General features: G+C 44.0%; 1 protein-coding gene and 1 pseudogene across 2 annotated transcripts in view; one reads left to right on the top strand and one right to left on the bottom strand.

Moving 5' to 3' along the window:
• Positions 1–13,412, top strand: part of CATSPER3 (cation channel sperm associated 3) — a gene marked incomplete at its 5' end in the record, with an annotated part of 41,609 nt that overhangs the window by 17,566 nt on the left and 10,631 nt on the right. The window contains one exon of the mRNA XM_079918642.1: positions 6,851–7,090. Within this exon, the coding sequence (XP_079774768.1) occupies positions 6,851–7,090 (240 nt within the window). The remainder of the gene's footprint in view (positions 1–6,850; positions 7,091–13,412) is intronic.
• Positions 3,257–5,423, bottom strand: LOC307184068 (proteolipid protein 2-like; annotated as a pseudogene). The gene is made up of 3 exons: positions 5,337–5,423; positions 3,349–3,790; positions 3,257–3,263 (listed from the first exon to the last, which is right to left on the bottom strand). The product of its transcript is annotated as a proteolipid protein 2-like (transcript).

A 13,412-nucleotide genomic window follows, 5' to 3' on the forward strand; every position in this document is an offset into this window, starting at 1 on the left:
TAAAATGAAAAAAAAAAAAAGGAAATAGGTAAGAGCAAAAATTAATGAAATGGAAAACAAAGATTCAACACAAAGGGATCAACAAAGCCAAAAGTTAGATCTTAGAAAATAATTATAAAATAACTTTCTTGATGAGGCAATCATGATAAGTTGTCAGTGAAGCCCTGAATCATGTTAGGGATTAAAAAGAGAAATTGCATTTACCACTATTTACAATAGATGTCAGAAATCTAATAATTTTATGGCAATAAATTTGAAAACCTAGCTGAAATAAGATAATTTTCTAGAAAAAAATTACAAAACTCTCAATAAAAAAGGAAATACTTGAAAAAATATGTGTTCATATATGTCCTTTAGTTTTTATAAAACATTGGATTAGTAGTGAAAATTTTCCATCTCCTAAAACAAAAAAAAAGTAACTTGAACCAGATGGTTTTACATTCATGGAAGATATAATTCCAAACATATAAAACGCTATTAGTGATAGATAAATGAGCATATCTGCCCCGCCCACAGACAGTTCATTTCGTTAAGCCAGTACCGTTGGCCCTGTGTATCGTGGTTTCCAAATCCATGGATTCAACCAACCAGGGATCAAAAGTATTCTAAGAAAAAAAATTACAGAAAATTTCAAAAAGCAAAATTTGAATTTGCTGCTTGCCTGGCAACTATTTACATAGAATTTACATTGTATTTACCACTATTTAGATAGCATTTATGTTGTATTAGTATTAGATTATTATATATAATCTAGATCGCTTCTCGGCCTTTTGGCTAAGGTCAAGTATAGTACTATAAGTAATCTAGAGATGATTTAAAGTACGTGGGGAGGATGTACATAGGTTATATACAAATACTATGCCTTTTTATATAAGGGACTTGAGCATCCTTGGATTTTGGTATCCATGGGGGGTGAGGTCCTGGAACCAATCCCCTGGGAATACCAAGGGACAACTGTATATCCGTCATGCCAAAACAAAACTAGACAATGACCATATGAAAAAGGAAAATTACACCCAGTATCATGAGCTTGGACATAAAAATCCCAAACAGAATATTAGGAAACTGAATTTTAAAAAATATATGAAGAAGGTAATATAGCATTGCCAAGTTGGGGTTTTCCAGAAATGTGAATATTAGAAAAATCTAGAAATTTTATTAACCAGCTTAAAATATTAAATGAGTAAAAAACCCCAATAAAATCACTTTAAGAGATGTAGAAAAAAGTTTATCATGAATATCTTTCATGATAAAAATTTAGCAAACTAGGAGTAGAAAGGATTTGTTTTAAGTGATTAAGAGTACCGATGAAAAACCTACATCAGAATTCACACTCAGTGGTGAAACTGTAACAGTGTTCCCTTTAAAGGTGTAGGCCAGTTATTATTGACAAGATTTGTATTAGCGTCTTAGCCAATGTATAATACAAGGAAAAGGAATAAAAAACATTAAGGATTAGAAAGAAAGTTTTAAAAGGCCGTCATTATTCACAGGTGTTATGATTCCTGTATAGAAATCCCAAAAGAATCTGGAAGAATTATTAATTAATGATGTTAATACAATTAATAAAGTTAATAAATAATAAAGTCCAGCAAACGTGATGGATATGTGATTAATAAATAAAATATATTTAATATGTCAGCAAAAATGATAGCACTTCTAATAAAATACAAAAAGTACTTAGAGGCAAAGCTAATAAAATCTTGGGTGATTTTTAAGGAGGAAAAAATCTATAAAGGTCATTAAAGAAGACAAAGAAATGGAAGGGTATATCAGATCATGCATAGAAAGACTTAGTTTCTTCAAGATGCAATCTTCCCTAATTAAGCTATTATATCAATGAAATTCCAATAAGAAGTCTGGCAGGATTTTTTTATGGGTTGCCAAAAGCTGATGCTAAAATTTAGATAAAAGAATGAAATATAAAAACCAAGATGGTTTTGAAAGTGAAAAGGGGAGAAGTCTTGACTTACCAGGTAATAAGACTTCCTATAATGCTGCAGTAATTAAAGCAGGGTGATGATGCGTGGATAGACAGATAGACCAATGGAACAGGATAGAGGGCTCAGAAACAGACCTGGCTTGTATGAAAACCTGGCCCCTGTCAGATGGCACTGCAAATGAGTGGTGGAAGATAAATTCTTCATTAAACAGTACATGTGGAAAGAAAAAACACAATTGGATCTCTACCTTCCAGCATACACAGCTAAAGACCTAACTTGAAAAGTGAAACTTTAAATTTTTAGAAGAAAATATAGATTTATATGATCTCAGAAGGGAAAGGTATCTTAAGGTATGAAATAAATAAGCCATGGAGAAAAAGTTTGCTTAATTTGATTCCATTAAAACTTTAAATTTCTATTCATCAGAAGATCATTAAAGAGGTGAAAAGATAAGTCACTGTAGGAGATGCTATTTGAAACACATATAACAGGTAAAGGCTTAGGATTCAAAGTATGTGATATATTGTCTTCCAAATCAATAAGAAAAAGACAAAACAGTCTAGCAGAAAATTTGGCAACAGATTAGGAACAGGCAATTTACAATTTAAACATATAAAAAGATGCCCAACTTCATTAATAATTAGAGAAATGACAAACTGAAAAATAAGATACCATTTCATATTCATCAGATTGACAAAAATTAAGAAGTCCAACAGTAGGAAGTATTGGTAAGGATGTTAAAAAAAAAAAAAAGCATTGTTCAGAAGTAAGTCAGAAAGAGAAAAACAAATATCGTATAATATCGCTTGCATGTGCAATCTAGAAAAATGGTACAAATGAACTTATTTGCAAAGCAGAAATAGAGACACAGATGTAGAGAACAAACTTATGGATACCAAGGCGGGGAGGGTGGTGGTGGAATGAATTGGGAGATTGGGATAGACATATATATATACTACTATGTATAAAATAGGTAACTAATGAGAATCTACTGTATAGCACAGGGAACTCTACTCAATGCTCTGGTGACCTAAATGGGAAGGAAATCTAAAAAAGAGGGGCTACATGTATACATATAACATTCACTTTGCTGTACAGCAGAAACTAACATAACATTGTGAAACAACTATACTCCAATAGAAATTAAAAAAAAAGGAGCATCATTGATATTAAAGTAAATTAGTACAATAGCTTCAGAAAACAATTTGGCAAAATCCAGTGAAGCTGAAGATGCTCATATTCTACAATCAGGTAATTCCACTCCTAGGTATGTAACAGAGAAAAACTACACCTGTGTACAGTAAAACATGGGGCTACGAGCTGGTTGGGAGTGTTGTAAGCGCAGAGAGTTATTTCGATGGAGGTGTTATTTGCAGGTTTCAGAGAGAAATGAAGGGAGTTCAACCACAGCTGGCAATCTGCAGGGTTAGTGGGGCAGCTGTGTCTGCTGCCGCAAGGGGAAGGTAACGTGGGCATCATGGCCACGTAGGCACCCAGCGATTAGACCCAGTACTCCTGTGATGATTTTGGAGTGGTTTCTTCTCTCAACAAGGACAACGGTTGAGGTGATCAGGTAGAGGATGACCACTGTGTGGGTTTGGAAGAAATCACTCCAAGGCCAGTTGATAGCCTATATCTCGGTGTGCAGGTAACACACATAGATGATAAAGAATATAGCAGCAAAGATCATCTCAATCAGCAATAAGGCAGGTCAGAATCACCAGGCACAATAGCATCTTAGCAAACAGGAGAATTCCCTTTCGGGTGCTCCAGAAGTTGGTGCTGGCGGCCCAGCAGCTGGGAGCCCAAGGGGTGCTCAGAATCTGCTGTGGCAGGGGCTGGGGTCCCTAGGGGCACGGAGGAACTGCTCATGGGTTCGAGGATGCTGCACACCCAGCCATCTTGCCCACGATCTGGCTGGGGAGAGGGCCCAGGGGCAAAGGACCTTAAGTCCACTTTTTAAATGGCCCCGCAACCTGACTCAAACTTTTTGTACTCTTTGCAGTAGTAAAAAATTACAAAGAAGCTAAATATCACTCAATGGGTAACTGGATAAAGAAATTATAGTATTTTCATAAGTGGAATTGCTAAATAGTGGTGAAACACTAAACTAGGTTTACGTATATCAACATGGATGAATCTTATAATTTTAAATGAAAAAAAATCGCCCAAAGAATACTGTAATGTATATGCAATTTATGTAGTGTATAAAAAATGCAAAACCATACTATGTACTTTTAGGGATACATATGTGGTAAAAGTATAAAACACACGAGCAAGACATACTCCAGATTTAAAACAGGATTACTTTTGTGGGAAGGGAAGGGGATCTGATGGATGTGAGGCTCTGCCTGTAATGGTAATATTTTATTTCTTAAGCTGGGTGGTGGTATATGGTTGTTCATTATATTATTCTTTATACCTTTTTGTGTATATTAAATGTTTCATTGTAGTTAACAAACATAAAAGTGTATGTAAATGGTTGCCATGTGGTGACCACAGATATAAGTATACAGAACAAATAACACCACCGGCTGCCCTCATGTTTTCCAAAGGGATAGTTGTGGCTTGAGTTACAATTTCCAGTGACAGCATCTGACATATTTAAAAGGTGGTGTATCTCAAAACCTTTTCTATTTCCCTCTAGAAATGGAAATAGAAACTCTCTCTAGCCCCCCTTCACCCCACCCCAAACTCATCTCAGTTAAAGGTATCGGCGTTTACCCAGTTGCTCTGTGTGAAGCACTAGAGTCTTCCTTGCCTTCTCTCTACCCTGTGCACCCCTGAGTCCATCAGCAAGTCCTGTCATCACTGCCCACAAAATACTTCCGGAATCTGTCCTCTTCTCTTCAGCTCCACACTGTCCCCCACTCCAATACAATCTAACCTCGTCTCTTGCCTGGATGATGGTTCTTCTACTATCTAGCGCCTCCTCCCTAACTTGCCTCCCAGGTGCTACTCCTGCCAGTTCCCCCACGGTCTCTTTTCCACGGAGATCTCTTTAAAATGTAAATCAGTTCACATCACTCCCTTGCTCAAACTCCTCCAAGGCTGAGGTTAAAGTTCACAGCCCTCACCAGGCCTACAAGGCCCTCCCTACATGGCCCGCCCCTCCAACTGCATCTCCTGCTCTGCTCACCCCTTTCTGGCTTTGCTGTTCCTTGCTCCCCTTAAGGCCCTTGTACTCGCCATTGGGGAGTAGTCTCCCAGTTTTTATTATGGCTCCATCCCCGGCTTTAGCAAGGCCTCCACTCAGCACCTTTTCTAAAGTAGCTGCCATGCCTGCCCCTCCCCACCCTGGCCAGCCCCTCTCTCCCCTTTGGCTGTTTCACTTTCCTTCCTGTCCGATGTTACGTATGTATTTGTCTAAACATTCATTTCCGTCTCCCCTACTAGACCGTCAGCTTCCTGGGCATGCTGTGGTGATCTATCCTGCAGACCCTCATTCTCGTAGCCATTGGCGTCGGGCAGATGCGACATCCCAAGAGCTTCTTGGAAGCCAAGAAGCTGGTGTAGCCGTCCCAGGCTTCCCAGGCCATCCTTCCTCCCTGGCTGGGGAAGCAAGGGCCTCCTGGACTCATTTCTCTCTGGCAGGAGGCCTGGTCCCCAGCCGTGGGTGTCTACAGGGGAGAGGGGCCACAGCACAAGCTGAGGGCAGCAGCTTGGCTGGCTAATACTGAACAGGTGGCAGGGTAAATGCCTGCCCCCTCCCCTGGGCCCTTTGCAGAAATCTGGTGAAGCCACTGGGAGCCCTACTGACACCTCAGAATCACAGTGTTACTGATCAGGGATGTGAGCCTGTTGTCTGGGGGGACTGAGGGGAGGGGAGTGGGTGGGCAAGCCAGTCTCCCTTCTGTCTTCCTTTCCTAACTTGGGATTTTGACCAGGTTGGGGTGGGCTTCCCTGCCACCCAGGAAACCTCACTATTCCCTCCTTGGGCCTAGACCCAGCCTGCTGATCCAGGCTGTGTGTGTCAGTTGAGGGTGGGGTAGAGGGAGTTGCAGTGTGTGCCCTGAGGTTGACCCCAGGTTCTTCACATGGTTGTTCTTTTGGGGACGAGAGAAACTGGGGTTAGGCCAAACAGAGGCCTTGGTGCTGGTTGGGGATGGGGCCTGCAGAGTCTTAGTTACTGATTTCATTTTCAATAAGTTTAGGTTTGTTACCTTGGTTTCCCAATAAAAAAAATTAACTTCTAAAAAAAAAAAAGAGACTGTCTCATTGTTTCATTTCCCTGTGCCTGAAACAGTGCTTGCTTGGCATGTGGTAGATGCTTAATCAAAGCTTCCTCAATGAATGAATTCATTGATGATAAGGAAAAACTCAGATGACTCAAAAAGTACCTTTTGGTAAAATCAAAGCCACTGGAGTTGTAGATGCATGAGAAGAATTTGAATGAGATTGTTTCATAAAGTATAAAAGTGGGAAAAAAAAGCAGAATGTTCTTCAGAAGCAGATTAATTAACTGATTTTAAGTATGTGTGATAATAGAGTAAATAAAGTAGATGTGTGAGTAGTTCATCTCCTTTCCCAAAAGTCTGGGTATTCAGGTTGGCCAGAAGGCTCTTGGAATCTTCTCTTTGGAAATCCGGGTTGCCTGACACGCACCTCCCACCAGGACTCAATAGTCATTCTGTCCATCGGTCAGTCAGTCATTCCCAAGCTATCTGGGTCAAACCCAGCCCTAAGCTCGGGGCCACAGGGTAGGCAAGACACAGAAAGAGAAGGGAATCAGGCACATTGTGTCCACTGTATGCCAGGGACTCTGCCTGGCTTTCTCTGTCTTGTGGCTGACTTAGGAGCACCCGCTCCCACCCTCGCCCCGCCAACACACACACCTGATGGGGTGGCCCAGGCAGGGGTGAGGTCTGCAGCTTGGTCTGACCCTCCTACCCTTACCACCCCTGTAGGTCTCAGAGCTCATCTTTGTGTCCATCTATAGCTCCGAGTTCTGCATGAAGCTCTACGTGGACCCCATCAACTACTGGAAGGATGGCTACAACCTGCTAGATGTGATCATTATCATCATCATCTTCATCCCCTACAGTCTCCGCAAGATCAAGGGCAAGCACTACCCCTACCTCAACATCGCCGATGGCGTACAGTCCCTGCGCATTCTCAAGCTTATCCCCTATAGCCGCGGCATCCGGGTGAGTGGCGGGATGCCATGGTTCTGGGAGTGCAGGTGATAGGGCCCGTCTGCCCATCAGCTCCTGAAGAAATGATAATTCTGCTACTCTCATGCAGTGACTGAGTCCTCTTGTGTGACAGGTTGATGTTTACCTGTGTTCTCTCATTTAATCTTAAAACGATTCTAGGAAAGGTATTAGCTCCATTTTACAGATGAAGAAATTGAGACCCAAGGTCACTCAGCAGTTAGATGCTGGAGCTGAGCTTCAAAAGGTGTGTCTGACTCAAGACCATCTGATCTTTTCCTCTCTCCCATGTTGCAAAGTGACTGATTTTCTTATGGTCCAGACCCTTTGGACTACATGCCCAGGAGTCTCCAGCTTTTTGGTGGCTTCAGCCACTCACTGCTTTCCCCGAACGATTGAAAAATCTGCTGCTTCTCTTGATGGGAATGGTCTCATGACTTGTTCAGGCAGCTCTGGAAGTGCTGCTCCTGCTGAGAGGGCAGAGGGTGGCCAGTCTTTACTTGGCTCGGAGGTTTCAGAACAAACCTCAGAGGTGCCCCAAACGTGCCCTCAGGTGTCCATCCTGGACATGGTATGTTTGCCCTGGCTCTGGTCAGTACCCGTGCTTCTCCAGGAAGGGGCTGGTTTGGACCTATTTGACAAGTTAGGGTGTGTCAGCCTGTTCTGCTGAGAGGTTGCCCCTAGGCCAGCCTGGTGTCTGTCTGTCTAGGGCTTAGGTCCGACACTCAGGGAGCCCAAGGGAGCCCCAGGCCTGAGTGGAGAATAGGTGCATGTTAAAGAGCTCCCCCTCCTGCAGACCCCATGCATTCAGGTCTTGCTCTCACGTGGTCACATACCCATGTGTGTCCCCTCCCAGGATGGGAGCATGGTCCCATCCTCCTGCTTCTCTTCACGGCAAGGCTCCTGGAAGGGGTGTCTGTTCTCCCAGTCCCTCTTCCTTACCTGTCATTTGTGTCCGGGCTTCCTCCCTCCTCTCCCCTGTAACTAGCCCCTCTGAGGTTGCCAGCAGCTTCCTGTCACCGCTTTCTCCTGGTTTCCCTCCAGCCTCTTAGGCATAACTTCTCAGGTGCGTGTTTTCTTTGCCTTGCCCAGGACTGTGTCCTGAGCTCTCTTCTCTTCTCACTCTGTATTCTCTTTGGGTGACCTTTTGCACTTGTCAGGGGTCTTCACCTGCCCACGCCACTTTCTTTGAACTTCAGACCTAACTGCTTCCTGGATAGCTCACATACTCCTCAAACTCAACGTGTCTAAACCGGAAGTCTTCACTCTCCTCCCACCCCCACCCTCCAATCTCAAGACCTGGCTCCTCCTCCTGTATTTTGTCTGTTGGGGATGGGTGCCTCCTGTCAAGTCAACTGCCAAGTCATAAGTTTGAGTGTCGGCTTTGAGCTCTCTCTCTCAGAGTCCTACAGCCTGGCCTCCTGGATAGTTCTCGGCTTGTTCACATGTTTTCACTCCAACAGCCACCATTTTTTCTCCATCACCATTCACCTTTCCATGGGTTCCTGCAGTGGCTTCCCACACTACTGAGAGCCCTGGAGCGGAAATGCCTCAGCAGCTGGAGGAATCTCTAAAGTGCACCTCGAGTCATGGCACTACTCCTTTTACACTTGGGAGTGACTCCCCTTGTTCGTGGGCTAGAGGCAGACCCTATAATGTGTCCTAGAAGTGGGGAAGGGAGTGTCTGAGGTGCTGGCCTATGGAGTCTGTGTCAGGGAGGGATGAGAGTAAGGCAGGTGGACAGGAAAGAAGACTGGAGCTCTTTGGGAGGTGAGTGCCAGGTGGCGGGCACCTCGGAGTGAGGGAGTAATCAGACAGTGGGGGCTGTGCCCATTTTTTGGGGTATGGGGCACCAAGGGAGCAGGGGCCTAAAGTGATTCAAGGGTCGCTGGAGATGAGGAAGTCAAGGGACGAAGAGGCCTGGGGATTGGTGGATGTCCACAGAGATGCTGAAGGCCCCCAGGATGACAGCAGGGTGGGGTGGAGCCATTCCAAGATGCAACAGGGTGTGGGAAGGTGGAAGGTTGGCCCTGCCCAGAGGCAGGGGCTTTGCCCATGGAGGCTGGGGCTCCGAGGATAAAGTAGGGGATGGCCTCCTGAATCAGGTGGGTGGGGGATGAGCAGCCTCCCTCTAGAGGGCTGCCGGGGAGCGATGTCCTCAGGCAAGAGAGGGTTTACAGGGAAGGCCAGGAGAGAGATCACTGTGGAATGAAGGTGCCAGAGACCTGCGGGAGTCATGAGAGGAAGGTGGTGATGGTGGTGGGCTGAGGGAAAGGAAGTCCAGGGCTGTGCAGGGAGGAGGAAGCAGAAAGGATGGGTGGCAGGAGGGGCTTCCATCTTGGGGAGTGGGGGGAGGGGCAGTGACCCAGATTGTCCCTTGTGAGGCTGAGGGCACGAGCCAACTGCTGAGTGCATTGTGTTGTGGCAGCCTGGTCAGCGGGGAAGGCCTGGAGGTGCCAGGGTCTTGGTGCCCGGCAGGGATAGCCCAGGGATCCAGTGAAGGGCACACAGCCCTCCCCACTGGCCAAGGCCTATCCCAGAGCTCAGCCTGGCTTGCTTGGTGACCGAAGGCCTCTGCGTGGCCTTTGGTCCATGTGGTCACGCAGACACCCAAGGGCACGCAAACACAGCATGTTCATACGCATACAGTCCATGTTTGACCCCAAGGTCTTTCTGTCATTAAGCAGAGCCTTGTATGCAAAAGTTGTTCCCTGGGGAACCATCAGACCCCCCTGGTTGTAGCTCTTCTATGGGTTTGGGGATGTCCCTGGACCCCCAGAGTGACTCTGGATTACATGCCCTCTGTACACCAGCCTGGCCAGCTGGCCAGGGGAGCTGGAGGTGCCAACGGTGGAGCCTTGCACCTCTGTGCTGATTTATATTCACTGAGGTCTAGATGAGGCTCTAACAGAGCTGCAGCTCAGTGCCCAGAGCTGGCACTCCGGCACATTCTTGACTCCTGTTCCCTGATGAATTAAGATGACATTCTGCTTTCCACCTCATGGCAATAAACCTGCACCATGAAGAAATAGTTTCTTGCTGTTTTGCACACAGAGAAGCTCTGTTAGCTGGGCAACCAAGGGCCACACTGTCCTTGTTCATCTGCATTTCAGCCTGAAGAACCACCTGCAGACACTGGGCTGCAAGTGAGAGCATCAGCCTCGCCTCCCTCCCTGCCTGCTCCTCTTTGGGGTGCATCACTTGCCACCCATCAGAGCGGCAGGGCCCGAGTACCTGCCCTGACAAGAGGTCCTCTCCATGCCCAGAATGCCCCAAGGCCAGGAGGGCAGCCCTAGCGTGATTCAGAGCCCAGGACAGCTGAACTGGGGGCTAGGAGTTGCTTCCCCAAAGAATTTGGGAATTCAGAATCAGGCACCTACTGGGGGCCAGGCTGTAGGTCTAGAAAGTGCAGGACTTCCTCAGGGAAGGAGGTACCAGCCTATGGGGATCTGGGTAAACATCCATGGGACTAGATTCCTTTTTTTTTTTTAATACATCTTTATTAGAGTATAACTGCTTTACAATGTTGTGTTAGTTTCTGCTGTACAACAAAGCGAATCAGCTATATGAATACATATATCCCCATATCCCCTCCCTCTTGTGCCTCCCTCCCACCCTCCCTACCCCAACCCTTTAGGTGGTCACAAAGCACCGAGCTGATCTCCCTGTTCTATGCAGCTGCTTCCCACTAGCTATCTGTTATACATTTGGTAGTGTATATATGTCCATGCTACTCTCTCACTACATCCCAGCCTCCCTTTCCCCCACTGTGTCCTCAAGTCCGTTCTCTACATCTGCATCTTTATTCCTGCCCTGCCACTAGGTTCATCAGTATGATTTTTCTAGATTCCAAATATATGCTTTAGCATACGGTATTTGTTTTACTCTTTTTGAGTTACTTCACTCTGTATGACAGTCTCTAGGTCCATCCACCTCACTACAAATAACTCAATTTCATTCCTTTTTATGGCTGAGTAATATTCCATTGTATATATGTGCCACATCTTCTTTATCCATTCATCTGTCAATGGACATTTAGGTTGCTTCCATGTCCTGGCTATTGTAAATAGTGCTGCAATGAACATTGGGGTGCATGTGTCTTTTTGAATTATGGTTTTCTCAGGGTATATGCCCAGTAGTGGGATTGCTGGGTCATATAGTAATTCTATTTTTAGTTTTTAAAGGAATGTCCATACTGTTCTCCATAGTGGTTGTATCAATTTACATTCCCACCAACAGTGCAGGAGGGTCCCCTTTTCTCCACACCCTCTCCAACGCTTATTCTTCCTAGATTTTTTGATGATGCCATCCTGACTGGTGTGAGGTGATACCTCATTGTGGTTTTGATTTGCATTTCTCTAATGATTAGTGATGTTGAGCATCTTTTCATGTGTTTGTTGGCAATCTGTATATCTTTTTTGGAGACATGTCTATTTAGGGCTTCTACCCATTTTTGGACTGGGTTGTTTGTTTTTTTGATATTGAGCTGCATGAGCTGCTTGTATATTTTGGAGATTAATCCTTTGTCAGTTGCTTCGTTTCCAAATATTTTCTCCCATTCTGAGGTTTGTCTTTTTGTCTTATTTTTGGTTTCCTTTGATGTGCAAAAACTTTTAAGTTTCATTAGGTCCCATTTGTTTATTTTTGTTTTTATTTCCATTGCTCTAGGAGGTGGGTCACAAAGGATTTAGCTGTGATTTATGTAATAGAGTGTTCTGCCAATATTTTCCCCTAAGAGTTTTATAGTGTCTGGCCTTACATTTAGGTCCTTAATTCATTTTGACTTTACTTTTGTGTATGGTGTTAGGAAGTGTTCTAATTTCATTCTTTTACATGTAGCTGTCCAGTTTTCCCGCACCACTTATTGAAGAGGCTGTCTTTTCTCCACTATAAATTCTTGCCTCCTTTGTCAAAGATAAGGTGACCATATGTTCGTGGGTTTATCTCTGGGCTTTCTTTTTTTTAATACTAACTTTATTTGTTTATTTATTTATGTATTTTTATATCTTTAATGGAGTATAATTACTTTACACTGTTGTGTTAGTTTCTGCTGCACAACAAAGTGAATCAGCTATATGTATACATATACCCCCATATCCCCTCCCTCTTGAGCCTCCCTCCCACCCTCCCTATCTGACCCCTCTAGGTCATCACAAAGCACCGAGCTTATCTCCCTGAGCTATGCAACATCTTCCCACTAGCCATCCATTTTACATTTGGTAGTGTATATATGTCAATGCTACTCTCTCACTTCATCCCAGCTTCCCTTTCGCCCGCTCTGTCCTCAAGTCCATTCTCTACATCTGCGTCTTTATTCCTGCCCGGCCACTAGGTTCATCAGTACCATTTTTTAGTTCCATATATGTGCGTTAGCATACGGTATTTGTTTTTCTCTTTCTTACTTACTTCACTCTGTATGACAGACTCTGGGTGCATCCACCTCAATACAAATAACTCAATTTCATTCCTTTTTATGGCTGAGTAATATTCCATTACATATATGTGCCACATCTTCTTTATCCATTCATCTGTCGATGGACATTTAGGTTGCTTCCATGTCCTGGTTATTGTAAATAGAGCTGCAGTGAACATTGTGGTACATGACTCTTTTTGAATTATGGTTTTCTCAGGGTATGTGCCCAGCAGTGGGATTGCTGGGTCATATGGTAGTTCTATTTTTAGTTTTTAAAAAAATTTTACTTTATTTATTTATTTATTATACAGCAGGTTCTTATTAGTTATCTATTTTTACATATTCGTTTATATATGTCCATCCCAATCTCCCAATTCATCCCACCACAACCACCCCCTCACTTTCCCCCCTTAGTGTCCATACACTTGTTCTCTACATCTGTGTCTCCATCTGCCTTGCGAACCGGTTCATCTATACTATTTTTCTAGATTCCACATATATGCGTTAATATACAATATTTGTTTTTCTCTTTTTGACTTGTTTCACTCTGTATGACAGTCTCTAGGTCCATCCACATCTCTACAAATGACCCAGTTTCGTTCCTTTTTATGGCTGAGTAATATTCCATTGTATATATGTACCACATCTTCTTTATCCATTCATCTGTCGATAGGCATTTAGGTTGCTTCCATGACCTGGCTATTGTAAATAGTGCTGTAATGAACATTGGGGTGCATGTGTCTTTTTGAATTATGGTTTTCTAAGGGTATATGCCCAGTAGTGGGATTGCTGGGTCATATGGTAGTTCTATTTTTAGTTTTTTAAGGCACCTCCATACTGTTCTCCATAGTGGCTGTACCAATTTACATTCTCACCAACAATGCAAGAGGGTTCCCTTTTCTC

This window comes from Stenella coeruleoalba (assembly GCF_951394435.1).
Source record: "Stenella coeruleoalba genome assembly, chromosome: 3".
Classification (NCBI taxonomy): domain Eukaryota; kingdom Metazoa; phylum Chordata; class Mammalia; order Artiodactyla; family Delphinidae; genus Stenella; species Stenella coeruleoalba.